At 40.1% G+C, this 21,160-nt stretch overlaps 1 protein-coding gene across 10 annotated transcripts in view; it reads right to left on the bottom strand.

Moving 5' to 3' along the window:
• Positions 1-21,160, bottom strand: part of FYB2 (FYN binding protein 2) — a 106,626-nt gene that overhangs the window by 55,981 nt on the left and 29,485 nt on the right. For 9 of the 10 annotated variants that reach the window (XR_010341190.1, XR_010341191.1, XM_012442794.2 and 6 more), the window contains exons 2-4: positions 15,727-16,474; positions 12,733-12,894; positions 10,977-11,010 (exon numbers count right to left, since the gene is read on the bottom strand). Coding sequence is in view for 8 of the 10 variants with exons in the window: in XM_012442794.2 (XP_012298217.2) it covers positions 10,977-11,010; positions 12,733-12,894; positions 15,727-16,474 (944 nt within the window). In the remaining 2 variants the exon portion in view is untranslated. The remainder of the gene's footprint in view (positions 1-10,976; positions 11,011-12,732; positions 12,895-15,726; positions 16,475-21,160) is intronic. The other variant, XM_012442796.2, reaches the window with a different exon arrangement.

The following is a 21,160-nucleotide window of genomic DNA, read 5'->3' on the forward strand; positions in this document are numbered from 1 at the left end:
TTTTTCTCCCGTGCTAGATGCTTCCTGTCCTCAAACATCTAACTCCAAGTTCCTCAGCTTTTGGACTCTTGGACTTAGACCAGTGGTTCGGCCACAGATTGAAAGTTGCACTGTCAGCTTCCCTACTTTTGAGGTTTTGGAATTCATACTGGTTTCCTTGCTCCTCAGCTTGCAGATGGCCTATTGTGGGACTTCACCTTGTGATCACGTGAGTCAATACTCCTTAATAAACTCTTTTATATATACATCTACCCTATTAGTCCTGTCCCTCTAGAGAACCCTGACTAATACGCTTACCAATTCTACTATGACTTCTAATATAACAACATGCAACAAATAGAACTTCTCTCAGCCCTAGGCACTAGGTATATCTTTTTTTATTCGTGTGTGTGTGTGTGTGTGTGTATCTCCCAGTAATTTCTACAAAGGATCACAAAACCATGATCACCAAGTAAATGTTATTAAAGTGCTGCATAACTTTACAAAATATACCATCTCCTCTGGCCAGATATTTGAAGAAGCCAGATATTTGAATCCAGAATCTGAAATCTTAACCATTATTCTGTATACCATCTTACACAGGGGATGTACCAGTTGAAGTCAAACATGGCATGATCAGATCACACTGTAATGGAAATCATCAAGAAAAAGGTCATCAGAGTGTACAGCGAGGAGGACTCCAAAGGACTGACCAGACTATTAGCTAGAGACATAATGGGAGAAAACTATGTCTGCTAATTATACAAAAGTAGAGATGCTCTTAAATTTCCCATTAAGTTACATGCTATTATTCACTCTTTGAACAAACTATATTCATGTTAATGTTATATATATATTATCTCATATAGTCCTCTCAGTAGCAGTATGAGGCATTTTACAGATGAGGAAACTGAGGCTTAGAGAGACTCAGTAACTTGCCCAAGATAGCACTGCTGTTAAGTAGCAGAGGTGGGTCTGGAAACTAGACTTTCCAATTCCTAGTCCACTGGTTCTCTCCTCAGCTCTGCAAGTCACTCTAGAAACAAGGGAAAGCTGAAAAATGAAAATAATAAAGCACCGGGCAATGGTGAAGTTCAGGGAGCTTGTGAGTGGGCTTTAGATGATATTTTTCAAAACCTTGTTAGGCTGACCCAACAGTTCACAGATCAATTCTTCTGCATATTAGTTATTTATATGGGGAAAATGTTATGGGGAAGTCCTTTTTCTTGTCTGTTCCTGACATTGTCACCTATAAAATGAAAAATATTACCATTTATTCCATTTATTCTATAATTGGAGGTTAAGGTGGAACCAGTGGATCAGGGTGAATTTGGGAATGACTTTCTAAAAGCACTTTGTCTTCTAAGTGTTTTTAGAAACTTACACAACAACTGAAGCAGATTCTCTTTTTTCCCCTTCATCCAGGAACAAGTTCTGATAACGTAGATTCTTAATAAACCAGTGGCAACTTCAGCAGCATGAAACAAAATGAACATAAGCCCTCATGTTGCTAAAGTCAAATTTTAAAATATCTTTGTTTCAAATTTCAGAGTGTCTTCTATGAGGTGCACTATAATATCTAACCCTACTTGTTTTACAGAGAGGGAAGTGAGGTCACCCTCTGAACTAGTGGCGGGTTGGTCTCCCAACTGCCTGGTCTTCTGCCGCCTGTAGCATTCAACCTTGATACAGACAAACTCTGCTATTACAAACAAATTACAAATCTCTGCCATTTATTAAGAACTTACAACATTGGAATTCTGCTTTGCTGAACTAGAGATAGTTATCTGAATCCTTACAACATCCCTGGGGGAAGGATTTGATTTCACCATTTCCCATATGAGAAAATAGAAGGCCCAGAGACATCAAATATCTTTCCCAGGATCACAGAGCTAGTGTGTGGAGCTCAAAATATGAATCCAAGTTTATCTGCTCCCCGAAATCGATGCCCTTAACTTCATGTAACATGCTCCCTGGATCTTCTAATTTTTAATTCATTAAATTTAAACACACTTTAATTATGCAGTTGGTAAAAAAGAAATATTAGACCATCTCTCTGCTTTTGAAGAATTTGTAATTTAGACAGGGAAATGAGATAGACTCAGGGAAACAGAAAATCACAAAAATAGACTGGATATGATTGAGTCTTAAGCTGAGTGTCATCTAAGTCCATTCTATTCTTCAGCCAACATTTATTGAACAACTATTAAATGCTGTACGCCCCCTTCCCCATATATATCTTACCACTACACACTCTAATCATGTAAAATTACTCATAGTTCTTGAACACATCAGGCTGTTTCCTGATCCTTCACTTTTGTCTATATGATTCATCTGCTTAATTATTAGCAACCTTATCACCAACATCCTCTGTGCAAGCCCATATTTTTTTCTCCTAAAATCCTGATTGTCATTCTCCATGGCCCTTCTGTAGTCTATTCTCTACTCAGCAGCCTGGATGAACTTCTCAAAATATAATTTAGATCTTGTCACAATCCTGCTTAAGACTTTCCAGAGGCATCTTATGGTTTTTAATATATTTTTAAAAAACAACCGCTAAGCTCCCCACCTTTATGATCTCATCCCTCTGCATGTCTCCAAGGTACTGCTCTAGTATTTTATTCCTCACTCATCACACTCCAAACACGCCAGCCTCCTGTCTGTTTTGCAAGGATGCAGTGCTCTCTCCTACCTCGAAGACTCGGCAAAGGCTGCTCCTGCTATATGGAATGCTTTCTGTTTGACCCACTGTTTCTCAACCACCAGGTCTCACCTCTGTCCCCTTTAGCAAGGCCTTTCTCCAGCCAGCTTTCACAAACAGCCCTCCTCCCCACCTATTTCTGTATACCACTGTACTTGTTGTATACCCTTGTCAATCATGCTCATAGTCTTGAAATTATTTTATTACTTTTTGATACTAGTTTAATTTTCTCTCTCTTGCTCTGGGATCTTGAATATCACTTGCTGCTCAGTAACCATTGCTTCATCCAGTGTCTGGCACATTATGGGCTCCCAGTTAGCAACTGTTTTTTTTTTAGATCCTTCTACATGATAAGAAGTAGCCATCAGGTGATGATCTGGGAGAAGATGACACACACAGGAAAATATAAGTACTTCTGGTTGATCGGGGAAGCTTGTTGTGTTTGAGGAGCAGTCAAAGGCCAGTCCATGGGTGGAAGACAGCAAACAAGGGTGAGAGGGCTTAGGAGAGGAGTTTGGAGAATAAATAGTGACCACAACCTATAAGAATATATGTAAGTATAAGGAAGTATAAGGAAGGATATTCTTGGCCCTGGGAAAAGTGTGTCATTTTTGAATTTTATTCCAAATATAAGATGCATGCTAAAAGCTCAATGATTAGCTTAATTAAAGAAATGTTTAATTCAAAAACTAATGAGTCCAAAGGAGAAGAGAGTGCCTCTCATATGGGCTAATGTAACCAGAACAAGCTTCTTGGTAGGATGTCACTTGGAGCTGAATGCTAGACCAAGAAGGAGCAGAGGAAAGAGGATCTCAGCTGAGTGCCTGCTCTCACATGGCAGTAGCCCTTACCTAATACGCAAGGGCAAAAGAAGTGCTCAGATTGTCCTATTTAGCTTTAATATTAGAAGGATATAATATTGGACATGCAAACCAATGCAAAATATAAAGAGAACAGAATCTTGAAATGTTTTCTTTATCGGTATAAAGCTAATGGAAGGTGATATCATTCTGTCCATCCATCCTTCTCCCCATCATTTTGTTTATCTGTTATTCCACTGGCCCATCACTTAGTCATTCGATAATTATTGTTTGCATGCCCACTGTGTTCTAGGTCCTGTAAAAATAGAGGTGAAAAATATAGACGACCCTTCTCTCGTGGAACTTGCAGTCTAATAGATATCTCCAAAAACACTTCATGGTGGAAAAATTCTAGCTGAGATAGGATAACATCGCTGAAAATCTTTAATTTGGTCCTGAGTTCACATCCTGAGTAAACTCTGAAACAGGGCAAGCCATGGTTTCTCACCTATCATATGGGAATATTAGTACAGCCCTCCTAAGACAGTCATGGGTCTAGAATGAGTCCAATACATATAAAAGGGCTAAGCAATGCCCAGCACGTGGCCATACTCAAACAGTAGTCTCTGTTCAACCTTACTGAATATACCTAGGTACAAAACTAGGCCCCAAGTCTGCAAATTGTGATTTTCTGGTTTCTTCCTCAGTCATGACTTTTCTGGCTTATCATCTGAATGCCACTGAAAAGAAAAAGCAAGACTTGGTTCCAAAACCTTTCATATTTTAGCTCCACCCTGGGCCAGCCTCCCTAACACAGCTCCCTCTGCACAGAAAATGAAATCCTAAGGCAGGCATTCAAAAAGTCCTGCCCAAAGCATAGCCAGGCTCAATGTGTAGAGCAGGCCATGAGTCTATCAAGCCTTGCCCTCTTTTGTTATAGGTAAAGTATTCTTTGAATCCTCAGTAAGGCAGCCTGGAGTGGTAGTTGAGAGACTGTTCTCTGGAACCAGGCTGACCAGGTCAAGCTCTGGTGCTGCTGATCCATTTGCATCATCCTGGATGAATTCACCTGACTCTCTGTGGTCAGAGACTGCACGAATCACTTACTGTACCTCATGAGTGATTGTGGCTGGGAGTTTTAAAATAAGAGAGTGGACATAAGGTACAAGTCTTTATCTGTGGAAAGTCCTCGATTAAGAAGTTATAGGTGAGATTTTTTTTTTAAGGAGGAATATTTGAAACAAGAAAGAAGAGAAAAACTCAGTAAATTCACTGCTCCAAGTGAAAGGCAGGCCAATCAGTGGCCCTGTTGTGTCCCCTGAAGTCCAATTAAAAAGGGATAAGAAATTATTGAAGTGTCTTAAGCTGAAACTACCTGAATGTTCTGGGTCTAAAACTCCACAGGGCACAGGCTTCAAAGAATTTCTTCTCTTCATTCTTTCCTGTAGCGATTCAATTTATCCCAGCACACTGGGATTTCCTGGCCTGCTTTCACCTCTCGAATATCACTACAAGGAGGCTGTTTTGTTGTTAGTCAGTCAGGTCAGGTCTGTACCAGTCTTAATTACCTGAAGTTCAGCCATTCAGGAAAGAGCACTGTAGTTGCAAACAATTTTGAAACTAGCCGTAAATGATTCTGCCGTACATGTATAAAGTCACAATGATATGCTTTTCGTTGTTGTCGTTATTAAGTGGAAAAAAGGTTCAAAGACCTTTCAGGAAGGATCCTTCTTGTCTCACACTGATTGTGTGCCAAGCACTTCACCTGTGTTAATATCAGCAGTGATGGGATCAGCAAATAACCTCTATGTTGTCCTTAGATTCCTCTCTTTCCCTCACATCTCACTCCCCACAGCTGATCCAGCAATTGCTGGTTCCCTCCAAAACAGATCTTGAATTCATTAACTTATTTTATTTTGTTTTGACCACCCTGTCCATTCAAGTTACTTAACTTCTCCATGACTCAGAGTCCTCATCTATAAAATAGGATAGTACTAGCTGCTGCTTAAAATGGTCATAAATGAAATCACGCATAAAGTACTTAGAATAAACACTGAGTGTGGGTTGCTAGTTTTACTGTGGTTGCTGTAATGGCTTCCTAGGATGTCTTTCTGTTTCTACCTATTTTCCCATGAAATTTATTATTAATACAGCATCCAGAATGATCTTTACAAAATAAGTGTCAACACTTGTCACTTCCTGGTTTAAAACTCTCCAATGGCTTCCCAATGCGTTTAGAGCAAAATCCAAATTCTTTCCACGGCTCACAAGATATGCCACCTCCATTTCCTGAGCTCACTGTGCTTTAGCCAAGATTCCAACCCCCTTCTTCTTCTTTAAACGTGCTAAGGGTGGTTCTCCCTTTAAAAGTTTTAGCCTTTGTGCCAGTTATCTCTCTCCCAGGATGCTCATCTCCTAGATCTTCCTCTAACTGGACCGAGTCCTTAATCAGTTCTCAACCCAATGCTACTACCTCAGAGAGGTCTTTCTTGATCGATCCATAGTAGATGTACGTATTTTCCAGGTAATGTGATATTTTAATACACTCATATGATGTGTAAAGTTCAAATCAGGGTGATTGGAATATCGATCACAATTTTCTTTATGCTGAGAACATTAGAATTATTCTCTTCTAGCTATTTTGAAATGTACAACAGATGACTGTTAATTATTGTCACCCTACCGATCTATCGAACACTAGTTCTTATTTCTTCTATTTAACTGTATAATTGTACCCATTAATCAATCAGAGAGGCCTTTCTTGACCATCCTAGGCTTTATTTCACTCTCAATCCCCAGTTATTATCCTAATACTCTTAAAATTTTTGTTTATAGTACTTATTACTATGCAAATAAGGACTGCAGATGCATTTTGTTTGGTCACAGCATTGTTGTAATTATCATTTTAGAGGAAGGCCTTCAGTAAGGCATCTATTCCTCACTTCCACAGGATCTGCCACTCCCTACTGTGTGACACAGGTCCTAGAGACAGTCACGTGATCTGCCCAGCCCTGGAAGACATTGTGTTTCCCACTCTGCTTGGGGTAGAAAGTGCAAAAACACACATACAAATATGTTTCCAAGTACTAGGCATAAAATAAGTCATTGGGAAGATTCAAAATAAGCTTATCAGCTTAAACTTATTTTAAAAGCTTATGAGCACTTAAAGACTACTTCAAAGTGAAAATACAAAATTAAAAATTTCAAGAGAGAAAATGGTAAACTCTTGAGAATTCACCCACAGACCCTCCCCTGAGAAGCTCTGCTGTCATCTTCCTACTCCCAAAATCAACAGCACCTTCTTTGTGTGTCTGAGTCAGATTCCCTGAGTCAGGACTATCTGACACTTTTTAATGGGAGAAGAGCATATTTATAGCTAATGAATAAAATATTAGCCAACTCTGCTAAGTACTGACAGAGACCAGCGCTGATTGCTGCCCTGGGACTAACCTGCTTTGCTCACACAAATAGGGGCTGCTTATTCAAGAGGGATGCCAGCCAGCTTGGTTTGCATAAAAGAGTGATGACAAAGAATAATCTCCAAAGAGCCATCTTGCTGTTGGGAACTAATGAGACATTAATATTTCAGAGGTAACAAGGGATGGAGAGGCCAAGGTTTATAGAAACTGAGACTCATTGAGTTTCTTTTGTGTGTTCCATGATTGATACAATTTATCTCACTTGGCCTTGATGACAATAAAGCAAATAATATTACTGTGCCCACTTTACAGATGTTTATATCAAAGATCTGAGCTGTTAAATGACTTGTCTAAGGCCTGGAAGAGGGGTTTAAATCTATGCCAATATGACTTCAGAATCTGTACTTGTTCCTTTACACAATGCCACCTCTCATATTTTATACACAATATAAAGAGGTCTGGAAATGAAAGATGGCTATTGTAGGTGTGCTGGGTTAAGCTGATTAAAATAGGTATACATAGAAATACAGCTAGAACACAAAGACTCCTGTTTTATATATTATGGTTGAAAATAATGAGAGTTTTTATTTAGAGAAGAATGTAGTCCTTAGATGTTTTAAGAATTGTCACATAAAGAAGGGGTAAAGGTGATGTCTGTTGTACCAAAAAGTAGATCTTAGACAGATGGTTGAGAGTTTGGGTAGGGAGGCCAATTTTTTCTCCAGATCAACTTGAAGGACTTTGAAATAAATAAATAAATGTGTGCGCATGTGCATGCATGTTAAGATATTTTATTTTGTACACTGCTATATTTTCAATGTATGTAGATGTTTGACCCATAGTGGATGCTCAATAAATACATGTTGAATGAATAGAATTGGCTCTGACAAAGGAAAATATAAGACTCTCCAGGTGTTGAGCTCCTTATCAATGAATTTTTGAAGAGACTAAAGTTCTGAGCAAAGATTCTTGGCTTGCTGGGAGGTTATATAATAGGTAAGCAAGGCTTATTGAACACTCTCCAGATGCTAGGCACAGCCCTAAACACTTTCAGGTCATTATTTTATTTACCCTTACCACAGTGGTATGAGTTAGGTAACAACATCATCATCATTTCTGAAAAGTAGAAACTGAGTAGATCTTAGGATGTAGATCTTTAAGATAATGAAACTATGTATCCAAAGAAACAGCTAGAACACAAAGACTCCTGTTTTATACATTATGTTTGAAAATAATGAGAGTTTTAATTTAGAGAAGAATGTGGTACTTAGATGTTTTAAGAATTTTGCAAAAGTTTTTTTGTTTTAAGCTTTGCAGAAGTTAAGGCATTTTCCCAAGTTTACATAGGTGTTAAGTTCTAGGGCTTAGATCAAAACCCAGGCTTTCATTAGCTTTGTGCTATGTGGCTTTGCTGCATCAGATAATCAGCACATACCCTAGTAATGAGAGCCTACATATACTATTTCTAATCTAATATCTGAACAGAAGATTAATACCATGAACATGGAAGATATTTTTCCCAAACAAGTGCCAGTTTCCATGGAAGTTATAGCTAAAGCTACTGCACATTATGGCATTTACTTGTTCAGACTAACTTACCATTGGCAAGATAAACTCCAAACTTTTTACCATGGCACTTAATGCACTGTAGGATCCAACCTCATCTCTTATTTGTATATATTAGAATATTTTTGTCTGTTTATTTCCTTCTCTTTAGAGTCTCCTTTTGTCTGTTTATTTCCTTCTCAACCTCCTTGCTTTCAAACATGTTCTATTTATTTGTTATAGAATAAAAATCCATTGGTCTGTCTGTTTGTCCATCTGCCCATTCAACCATCCACCCATTAACTACACTGCAAATCAACTACATGTCAGAACAGTGGTTCTATCAGGGAACAATACCCTGCCTCACCACTTTATAGTCTCACAAAAGGGAACACATAAGTAAACCCACCTAATCCTACCTATTATGCAGGATACAGCTCCAGTTCTTTCATCTTCCACGAAGTTTCCCTAAGTTTTCTGGCCCCTCTTTATCTCTTTTGTCTTTCACTTTTTCAGCGCTATGACCCACATCATAATCACTGTTTAGTGAAACCTCATTTCAGAGGGAGGTTAGGTTCCAAAATCAGTGTGAAAGGACAGAACAGTCAAAATGGACCCTGTAAATCCCTTAGGAAAATGGTAGGTACCACGCGGAGACTGACCAATGGGCCATCACAGCAAGTTTGTCCTCCATGTTGAAACAGATTACTGTTTCTTTGATTTAAATGCCAGAGAAGGGGTCGGCTTAGATTAGAACCAATCCGTAGGAAAAACAAGTATCTAGTTAAACACAACAGTCACCTTACACTCATAATCCCACTGAGATGCTCACAATATGAAAGAACCAAGAGCAACTGAGAGCACAGCAGAGGTACATTTTCCCTTTAAACTATCATACCGGGACCTACGTTCATTGAGTAAATGGCGCAAGCCATTGCATGAGCTATTTAGATTATTTTCTGTCTTTCACATAAATGCACAGAGAACACTTCTCCACTGACCTTTCTTGTGCTGTCATTTATTTCTTTCAAAGGGATGACTAACCCAGGACTTCCCAGAGCACATAAATTGTGTCTAACACCACACCATCAGTTCCTTGTTGAACAAGATTGTCTTATCAATTTCCTGTTGTACCAGATCCTCTGAGATGTGGTTCCTGTTTACCTCTACAATCCCATTCCTATAGCATTTCTATACACACAAATTAGACATGTTGCCTCTACCTACAGGGTCCCTTTCCATGCTCTGCTGCAAATGTGCATCTTCAATACTCATTTCAGATGTTTCCTCTTCAGGGACAGGTTGATTGGATCAATACCCCATTCTTCACTCCTTCCTGCAAACCTGCCCTTTTTGTGATTCGGCTTGTCTTGCTTTTAGCAGCAACTGTAAGAAGAGTGTCCCTGCACTAGCTTGCTGGATGAGGAGAGACAGATGGTGCCAAGTCAAGGTGCCCAGCCATCCCAGTCAATGCAATCCTAGATCAGCCAACTGTAAGCTTCCCCGCAATGTGTGAGCCATCTCAGCCAGTATCAGCAAACTTGCCTAGATAGCCTGCAGTCGACTGCAAACATATGAGCAACCCCAGCTCACCCCAGCCCAGATCAGCTGTACCCCACAGACTCATGTATGCAAGGAAAGTTTTATTGTTAGCATGTAGCATTACTCTAGCAATGGAGAACTGATACTTCTGTAAAGACTTCCCTGACCCAAGGAAAAGTAACAACTTCCTCCCTTGTGCAATCTCTGAATCTTATCCTTTCCTTATTACAAAACTTACCACACTTTTCCATCGTAAACATTTGATAAAAGAATAAGTCATATGATTATTTGTTGTTAAGTTTGGTTTTCCTTCTAAGACTAACCTTTTTGAGAACAGGAACATCTTTGTGAGGGAGGTGAGGTATACAATCAATGAAGTTATGGCACATCTGGGTTGGAATCATGGCTCAGCAAGTGGCAAACTTTCTGAGCCGAAGTGTCTGGAGCTATAAAATGTGAGTGGCAGCAGCAACTGTGCACCCCTCTTGAGGCAACAGAATGAGAAATCTGTATAAAATAGCCAGCTGAGTGCCTGACACATCAAAGGTCTCAATAGATATTATCTGGTTAAGTGATTTAATGAACTGATACTTCTATGGCAAAATTCTTAGAAGTCCACCAAAAATAGAACATTCTTTATCCCATTACTGATTCCTAACATCACGCCAGCTGCCCAGAGCATTCTTTAGCCTCTAATTCGATTTATGACTATGAAGGCTGATGTTTCAATTTACTAAACCCAACTGTATAATAAAAAAAACTACCTCTGAGGACTGTCTTTGCAACTTAACATCAGCACATAGTTAAATGCAATTTATTTAATCTTTCGTTTGCAACAAAAGTTGCAGTTTACTGCTTATAAATTCACTCTTTCTGAAACCCTTCTGAGAAATACAGATTCTTGGCTTGTGCTAATTGCCTGCTGTGGGGCAGGCTAAGTAGCCTCTGTGATGGGCTATGTTCCTACACAACTAAGGAACATGTACTCACCTCTCTGAAGGTAGGGAGCCCTCTTCCACGGTCACTGCAAGAAAAAGAGGCAGAGTGAAAAACAGGAGTGTGCAGCAGCCTGGTTAAAGTGAATGATGCTTGTGCGATGACTTGACCCCATAGATAATGTGAAGAGTGGAAGCTTGCCTGTGCCCCAAACATCCCTTCCCTCCACCCCAGCACTAGGGGATGCCTGTCCTTCCATTGCAGCACTCACCCACATTTTACGGTATAATTTTACTTATGGGTAGAATCTCTTGCATTAGACTTTGACCTCCTTAAAGACCAGAACCCCTGTGGGGTTTATCTCTTAATCTCTCATTTCTATCACAGGACCTGGTACAGAGATTATAGCTGCTCAATGTTTCCTTGAAATAACACTGAACATTTACAGAGCACTTCCTGGTATGCCAAGCACTATTTAAGCTCTTTCCAGGCATCATGTCTCATTATCCACACAATAATCCTAGGAAATCAGTGGTATCCCCATTTTACAGATAAAGAAAATTATTCCCATTTTATAGATAAGGAAAATGAGTCTCAGTGATTAACACACCCAAACTTAAATAGCTAGTGAGTACAGGAGCTGGGATCTACAAAGTCCATTTTATCACAAAAGACTTAGCACTTTGTTCTATGTTGTCTGATTAATCTTCTCCTCATTCAGAGAGATTATTGGAGGCCTGAATTAGTTAACGTGTATAGAAATCACACTTATCCTTCTTTGATTTGGATGTGGCCATATCAGTAAAATATACTAATAAGAGCCTATCTCCTCATATAGAATTTTCTTCTAAAAAATGTGGTCCCTGGACCAGCAGCATTAGCACCCCATGGGAACTTGTTAAAAGGCAAATTATCAGGCTCCAACTCAGACCAACTGAACCAGAAACTCTGAGAATGGGGCCCAGCAATCTGGGTTTTAATAAGTCCTCTAGGTGATTTTGATATACACTCAAGTTTGAGAATCATGAAGTTAGAGTAATTTAACCATAAAGTTGCCCGAAGCAGTTAAAATGAACAAAGACTGCATTAGCTCTCTCAGTGTACATACCATCTGCTGGTGCTGATGGCCGCAGTAAAGCAAATGTTAGCTCAGCAGTACGTTTTGTCCCAAAGTGTATGTTCACCTTGTGTTTCATTAGAGCAAACGTAAGCTAAGGCATTGAAAATGTCAACAATATCAGATTGTGGTGGGAGTGGTGAGGGATGAGAGGTGTTCCTTTAAATAGTAGAAGAAGACAAAAACAACACAGAAAAATGGCTTCCAAGGATGTTTCAGTTTCTGGAAGGGATCAGAGGGTTTGGGGTTGTAGGCTTTCAATTAATTACAGATCACAGAGGCCTAAGGGGGCCCCCCTCAAGGATCTCAGGTCAAGTTCACACTGACTTTCTCCCTTTTCACTCCCTCCCCACTTCTCCTGAACCAATTGTGTTGACAACACAGGTTTGCAGTAAACACAAAGGTTTAATGCCTCCCTGCTCAGCAACTTTTTATTTTCTTCCTCTTGGACAGATTCCCGGTGATCAAATGCTTTGTTCTCAGGGGAAGTGGGCTGGTCCAGGAGCAATAAGGGGCCAATTCCCACAGAGACTTCATTTCATGGGCAAGCTGCCACAGCCTCTGCATGAGAGTAAGCAGTGAAGGATGTCCAGCCTCATGGAAAAGCAGCAGTGTCATTGTCACCTGGGAGAAGATGTGGAGACAGAAGTGACTCTTGATTGGCCGTGTGGAGGGCCCTGTGCAGTTCCTTACCTTCCCTTTGAGTCTTGGGAACAGCAGCTGGCGGCCTCTGAAAGGCCTGGAGGTTCACGATGGGGGGCCTTGAAGGTTTTTGGGGAGGAGGACCCACAGAGTCGATGGAGGGCAGTGGCTTCATTTTGGGAAGGTGGTGATGCCTGACATCTGGCTGTTTTCCTGAACACAGACAGTAAAAAAATATAGGTTCTGATTATTTCCATTTCATACCTTGTTGGGTAAAACTGGTTTCCTTGCCTCCATCTCAGTTCCCTCCAATCTATTCTCCACCAACAGCCAGAGTGCCCTGATCAATACCTAAACCTCATCAGTTGCCATGCTGCTGTTTTAAGGATTTCCTCAACATGACATTGGTCACTCCATCTCTGCCATTTCTATATCACACAGCCCCCATCTGTGTTTCTAAATTCTTTGCTTGGCATATTATATGCCTTACTTCCCCCTACTTAAAACACAAATATTTTTCACATGCATCACTGGCTTCTCCACCAGATTTAATTTAGATAGACTTAAAAAGCTCTTATATCCAAAATTTTGTTCATGTTTTTCTTGGTTCTGGAACAACACGATTCCCTTTCTTGGCAAATTTCAATTCATTATTTTAAGGCTCTGCTCCAATGACAGCCCTTCTCTAGAAAGGTTTTCTTGATTTCTCACAGGAATCAAGGCCAAAATCAACATCTGATTTGTATCCCTGTAGCACATTGTTAATACCAGTACATCAATATCATGGCGCATTGGAGGCACTGGTCTCTGTTCCCATTAAACTTGGGCTCCTGTGGGTGGGGATGATGTCACACAGATCCCCCAGCACCAAGCACATGGCCCACCTCATAGAAAAGCAACTGTGACTATTAACTGAAAGGATTCTTCAAGCATTTATGACATGCAAGAAATACCAGCTCTACAAAGAGGAATAAGAACTGATCTGGGATTTCCAGGGCTCACAGCCTAGGACTGGCTTCAAGGCTGATTTACTTAAGACAGTAGTTGATGACATGCGCCATTCATGCTAAAATTTAAGAAGTGGCCTAGCATTTTGCATATACCCCTGGGAGACTTCCTGTGCTCTCCTCCATAAGCTGGAAGGGAGGGAAAGCTTCCTTATTGCTACATCCACAGGGGGTTACAGCTTCAGAAACCTAGGCCTGAAGTTCCTGTCTTCTTAGGCTTTAATTACAAGTCACATTGTCAAAAACTAGTTGTTATAAAATTAGGAAGAAGACATTGTGAATATTAATTATCACTTACTAATTGGGCTCCTAGTTTTTACTAGGCACTGTGCTAAGCAGTTAACCTATGTTATCTCATTTAACTCTCTCAATAGCTCCATTTCAGAAGGATGGTAGATAATTATCCTCCATCTGAAGGATGGTAGATAATCCATCCTTCTTTCCTTTCTCCCATCCACCCTTCCTCCCATACATCTTTCTTCCCATCTGACTTTTTTTCTTCTTCATCCCTTCATCAATAACTATTTATTTACTATATTCCAGGCCTTGTTCTAGGAGGTGGGGATAGAGTTGAGAACAAGAACAGATACAGTCCTACCTTCAGAAATTTTTATTCTAATAACAAGAGACTGATGATAAACAAGTAAATAAACAAACAAGATCATTACAGAGATCTGTTAGTTCTAGAAAGGAAATAAGGTAGTATGACAAGTGTGAACTCTTGCTGATGAGGCAGTACACTTTATATAGAGAAGATAGAGAAAGCTGACCTTGGAAAGTTTTATTTGAACTTAGATCTCAATGCAGCTACAAAAGCTTAAAGAAAAGAGTTTTTAAGGAAGAAGGGATGGCAAGTGCAAAGGCCCTTTACAAAGTCTGTTTAAGGAACAGCAAGAAATCTAGTGTGTTGACTATGGGCAGAGATCTAGGGGAAGACAGGTAGGAGATAAGTCAGACACGTAACAGGGACCAGCATGCAGGGCCATGAAGACCACAAGGCAAGTAGTTTGGATTCTATTCTAAGTACAAAAAGAAACCATACAAGGTTGTAAGGAGGCGATCCCTCCATCCACCCTTCTATCCACTTAATTGTTCAACGAATTTTTTTTGAGGACTCACTCAATCTGGTCTTCTTCTTCTAGGTGCTAGGGATATGGTAGCAAGACAGACAGTCCTTATCTTTTTTCTTCTTTTCTTTTCTTTCTTTCTTTTTTTTTTTTTTTTTTTTTTTGAGACAGGGTTTTGCTCTGTTGCCCAGGCTGGAGTGAAGTGGTGTAATTTCAGTTCACTACAACCTCTGCCACCCAGGTTCAAGCAATTCTCCTGTCTCAGCCTCCCAAGTAGCTGGGATTACAGGCACAGGCCACCATGTCCTGCTAATTTTCTATTTTTAATAGAGATGGGGTTTCGCCATGTTGGCCAGGCTGGTCTGAATTCTTGACCTCAAGTGATCTTCCTACCTTGACCTCCCAAAATGTTGGGAATACAGGCATGAGCCACCGTACCCAGCCAGTCCTTATCCTTTTTATAACTTACATAATACTGCGGTGAATCAAGAGCTTGGTGGCAAAACCAAGAGCTTGCTGATAGACTCAATGTGAAGAATTGAAGAATGAGGAGGAGAAGGGAAATAGAGTATGGCTTCTAAGTTTTGGCCTGAGAAATCATGAGGATAATTGTGTTGTTTACCAAGATAGACGACTGGTGACAGATTTGAGTTATAAGAGAACACTCAGGCTCTAAGAAGTTACATTACATAGATTGCCTGAATTCATGCAGCTTGTAAGAAGCAGAGGTAGGATTCAAATCCAGGTTTTTCAAAAAACTATCTCACAATGTAATTCCAGAAGATTAAGCACTTTACCCAAACCCAAGATTTCAATTTAGCAATGGGCCTAGAATATAGAATATCACACTGAGAGTTTGGAGCAACGTTGCCCAGGTCACATACATAACCACTCTGAGTCAACAGGTTTTAAAGTAGAAAAACATGACAACTCCTCCCTAGCCCCTGTCCCATGGGGATCATGTTTGTTACCTGGGGCCTGGCTGGCAAGCTCACACTCATAGATAGGCTTGCAGGTGCTGCTTGCTGGGCTCCTCTCAGGATGTGGGTTTTCCCAGCTCTTCCTGATACGTTGAGAAATTAGAAAACAGGGATCTTCAGAGATGGTAAGTAATTTTGGGGGGGTCGCCAAGTGCTTCTGGTAAGGAAGAGTCTGGGCTCCTTTTGTTTCCAGCTTTTTCCTGGGTTCCTCTGGAGTAAGCCCCATGCCTTTTTGTCCTTCCAGATGGAAGGACTTACTTCCACAGTTGGCAAGGAGAAGTGCTGATGACATTTCACTTTTCTGAGCTGAAACCTTCTCCCAGTTCCAGAGTTTGTTTCTGAAGCTATTGGCAACCATTACTTTTTCCTTAGTGGTTATCTCAACATTTGATTGAGTCACATCCAACAGCAGAGAAGCTTTCTGTGAACTTACTGTAGAACATACAGTGGACTTTCCCAGAGGCCCTAGGGAGTTAGAACATTTCCAAATTTCACTCTTCTGAGCCAACTTTATTTTCTGAGGTTGAAGAGGCTGGGACTCACTACTGGGACAATATGGTGGAAACTGCTTGTGGTTGGATGAGAGGGGTTTTCCACTGGTCAAAATTTGAGATGACTGTGTGCCTCCAATGTCACCCTTTGGAGAAACACCTGCTGGGAATTTAATAGGTCCTGGAAGAGGTGGAGCATCAAGATTTTGAAATTTGGCTCGAAGTTCCTTGAAGTTTATTACCCCTTCCTAAAGCAAAACAAAAACCAAAAAACAAAACAAAAACAAAAATCAAATAAACAAAAACAAGTGTCTTATTATTCCAAGAAAAAAGCCAGTGTTTAGCTGATCTTACCGTAGGTGAGATCTCACTGATCTCACTGTGTTAAAGTGCTCTAGCTGTTGATATAATGCAACTGCTTACCTAATGGGCAATGTTAGCCAGCAATGCTGTTGTCTATATGAGATGGAATGAAAACACTGTTTCTTTCCTAAACACTTCAGAGATGTTTAATTTTCTCATAGCATATAAAGAACACCTATAGATAGTACTAAAAACAGCAAACTTTGATACAAACTTTTGAGGGCTCTCCACTGCCTATAAAAATAAATTCCAAACTGCTTTATACAGAATTCAAGGTTCTTCACAATGTTGTCCCAACAAGCTCAAAAGTTGGTGGAATTATGATCTCCAACCACAGCTAAACACGACTACCCTTAAACCAAACAGCACTATTTGTAATTTTCTTAGACCCTACTACTCTCTTATCACCTGGAGTTTGCTTTGTGTTCTTCCTTCACCAAATGCATCCCCATCAGCTTGTCAACACCTTTCTTGCAATTCACTGTCTACTTCTCCAACAATATTTCACCTAGGGAACTTAATTCAATATGCAAAATGATAATAATAATTCCATTAAAAATTGGGCAAAGGACATGAACAGAAAACCAAATACTGAATGTTCTGACACGTATGAACTAACCATTGAGTACACATGGACATAAAGATGGAAACAAAAGGCACTGGAGACTATGAGGGGCTGAAGGAACGAGGTGGGGGTAAAGGTTGAAAATTACCTATCAGGTCCTATGCTCACTACCTAGGTGATGGACTCATTCATACACCAAACCTCAGTGACACACAATTTACCCATGTACAAACATGTGCATGTACTTTCTGAACCTAAAATGAAAGCCAAAAAAAAGCTTCTGCCTGTGGATGAAAGACATAATCTAAACTCTTTCCTGTCTCCTTGGTACTTCCATAGCTTTTTCTATCTTGACTGTTGAACTTAACATTATGGAGTGGAGAAAAGAACAAACTTTGGAACTAGACAGACTTATGTTCATATTAAGACTCCACTCTTTCTCCTCTAGGAAAATATGTTGATCTTCCCTCCAAGTGCCTCATAAAAATAAGTCATCAAACAGTAGAAGGATTAGGGCCATTATATGTGAAATGCCCATTACAGTGCCTGACCCATAGTAGGTCCATGCTAAATAAAAAGTTCTTTATCAGAGGCCAGATAACCCTCTTGCATGTTTAACTCTCCTTGGGAAATGATCATGCTCTTCCCTCTAAATTCAGCTCCAATTCGCTATATGAAAATTGTGGTAGTAATGGGAGCCCAGTCTTTGGGGCAGAGGAAGGAGCATGATGGGTTTATACAGTGAGGTGAGTGGCGATCGGGACAGGTAGGTGTAGGCTTAACTCCTGCTCCATGTTCTTCCTGCTGCTCTTTCTTCCTCCCACCTAGACCACATTAGATTTTTTTTTTTTTTTTTTTTGAGATGGAGTCTTGCTCTGTCTCCAGGCTGGAGCACAGTGGTGCAATCTCGGCTCAATGCAACCTCCGCCTCCCGGGTTCAAGTGATTCTTCTGCCTCAGCCTCCCGAGTAGCTGGGACTACTCGGTGCGTGCCAAACGCCCGGCTAATTTTTTTTTTTTTAGTAGAGACGGTGTTTCACCATGTTGGCCAGGATGGTCTTGATCTCTTGACCTCGTGATCTACCTGCCTCGGCCCCCCAAAGTGCTGGGATTACAGGCGTGAGCCACCGCGCCTGACCCGCATTAGATTTTATAAGTGTGTTTTGTCATCTTTTGCTTTCACAAGAGGTAGGATAATGTCTAGTGGAGCCATTGCAAAAAATAAGAGCCATGTTCCTCTCCTGATCATCTTAAAGGTTTTTAATTTCACGTACACAGACCATCTCCATGGCAGTGACTTTTGATTTCGCCAGCTTAGGAAATGTTGGGCAACCTTTTCTCACTATATTTACAGTTGACTCACACCTGCCTTCTGAAGATTTTGGAACGGAGGGAAATTGAACAAGAAGCATGAAGCAAGTATCTGGGAGCTTAAGTGCATGCACTCTCTCTCCTTTTTCATCTCTTTGTTCTCTCTCTCTCTTTCTCTCTCTCTCTCTCTCACACACACACACACACAACCAGCAGACAAGTTAATTCAACTACACTTTCTCTCCCCTGACAGAGCAGAAGCCAGCACTGGGCATGAAATCAGGATATCTGAGTGTGAGACTCTGTTAGCCATTTTCCATTTATGTGCCTTGGGCAATTCACTTCACTTCCTTGAGCCTTATTTTCCTTGCTATAAAATGAAACATATTTCTGACAGTTCAAGGTTATTGTAAGAATCAAATGAGATAACTGATATACACACCTCCATGATAAATATTTTTTAAATTGTGGTAAAATACACATAAAACATGCCATCTTAACTATTTCTAAGTGTACAATCTGGCAGTGTTATGTAGATTCACATTGTTGTGCAGCCAATCTCCTGAACTCTTTTCATCTTGCAAAAATAAAACTCCATATCCATTAAATTCCGTATTCTGCCCTCTCATTCTACACTCTGTCTCTGAATTTGACTGTTCTAGGTACTGTATAAGAGGAATCATAAAGTATTTGTCTTTTTATAACTGTCTTATTTCCTTCCTTTTTAAGGCTAAATAATATATCATAGTGTATATATAACACATCCTGTTTATTCATTCATCCATCAATGGGTAGTTGGGTTGCTTCCATCTCTTAGCGATTATGAATGATGCTTCTATAAGCATAAGTGTACAGATATTTCATTGGGACCCTATGTTCAATTCTTTTGGGTGTGTTCCCAGAAGTGGAATTGCTGGATTATATGTTAATTCTATTTTTAATTTTTGAGGAATCTCCCGTCTGTCTTCCATAGCAACTGCACTATTTTACATTCTCACCAACAGTGTACAGGTATTCCAGTTTCTCCACATCTTCACCAACACTTGTTTTTACAATAGCCATCCTAATGGGTATGAGTTTGTCAGTGGTTAATATTTTTAAAGTAATACAATGATTATTTTCAGTTCTTCACTATCTGAAGCCACATGGACTACTACTGTACAATGTTATTGCTTAGTAGATTTTAGTCTCTTCAGGATTAATTAAGCAAAGCCCTATGAGATAGAATTATGGATTTGATAACCTCCAAACCAAGATCCTGTGCAAAGATCACTGGTTCGGGGGGAGCAAACCTGATTATACCTGGCTCTTTACTCTTTCAACACATGTTCATTAAGTATCTACCTCCAGACCAAACATTGTTTTACACAGTCAAGGGCTCTGTTGTAATGTCAAGGAGAGGCAGGAAATAAGCAATTACACAAAAATATATTAGAGACAAAGTGCTATGTGGAGAATTAAATAGATTATGCAATAGTGACTCAGTGCCTACCACTGATTTTCTGAGCTACAGTAGAAAAGTAATTTCTTCTCTCTAGCTCAGTCTTACATCAAATTAGAGGTTGAGCTAGGTGATCTCTGAAACCCCTTCTAGCTCTAATATTTAGATTTTATTTTCCTTACAACCAATGGGAAATAGATGTGATGCATTTTGTTTTTTTATTATTTATCAGCCATAGGTGGAAGTTCAGGTTTGAGGACATGAGGAAAACTGCATGAAGATGGTTTGGAAGGTGGCCATGGGGTCCTTCTGGTTAAAACCGTGTTTCATTTTTCAGCTGCCACCCCTAGTCAGTCCCCAGATCCCATTGATCTGGACTCTTAAGCAGCCCATGAACCCCTTTTATTCTTCCTCACTTATTGCTTGGAGTGAGTTCTTCACGGTCTCTGCTTCCACTCTTAGCCCCTCTAATCCACCATTTATTTACTCAGCTGTTAGACAAACTTCTTTAAAAACAAATCTGATCATCCAAGTCCCTTACGTGCTTTAAAACCTTCAATTTGGCATCCCCAAAGCTTTCAAATAAGCTCAAACTCTTGATTAGCATATAAGACTCACCCTAATCCCAACCCTCTTAATGCTCCAACATCACACTGGGGCTTCCCCCAGCACGCTTTCTTCCATATCGCCTCACCAAATTGCTGACATTCTTCCAAACCTGTTTTGCCCTTTCACGTAGCTGTAATTTTGAATGTGCTGCCTCCAATGCTCATCTTTCTCTCTAATTTCTTGAACTAGCAAATTCCTGCTTGTTCAAACTTTAACTTGTGTCATCTCAAAATATTTATTGATTGCCTACTATGTGCTAGATACTAGGGTTATGAAGATGAATGAGACAATCCGACCTTTCAGAACTCAGAAAATGAAGGAGACAAACACAAATCGGTTGTTTTAACATAATACAGGGACTTATTAAATATATAGCACAAAGTCTGTGGAGGGAACATAGAAAAGGGGCTTACGATGCAAACCTGTTTGCCAAGCAGGTTTGCTAGAGGGGATTTCCCAGCTTAAACAGTCAGCCAAGCAAAGAGCAGAGGAAGGCAGTCCAGAGCATGAACACAGAAGGCACAGCCTTGGAAACAGCATGACATATATGGGAAGCAGCAGCAATTCCACATAACTGAAGCCCCAGTGTGCAATTATATGAGCCTGGAGAAGCAAGGAGAGGCCAAGTCGTAATGTCATTGGGCTT

This window comes from Aotus nancymaae, unplaced genomic scaffold (assembly GCF_030222135.1).
Source record: "Aotus nancymaae isolate 86718 unplaced genomic scaffold, 86718_ANA_hifiasm-v0.15.2.pri h1tg000007l, whole genome shotgun sequence".
Lineage (NCBI taxonomy): Eukaryota > Metazoa > Chordata > Mammalia > Primates > Aotidae > Aotus > Aotus nancymaae.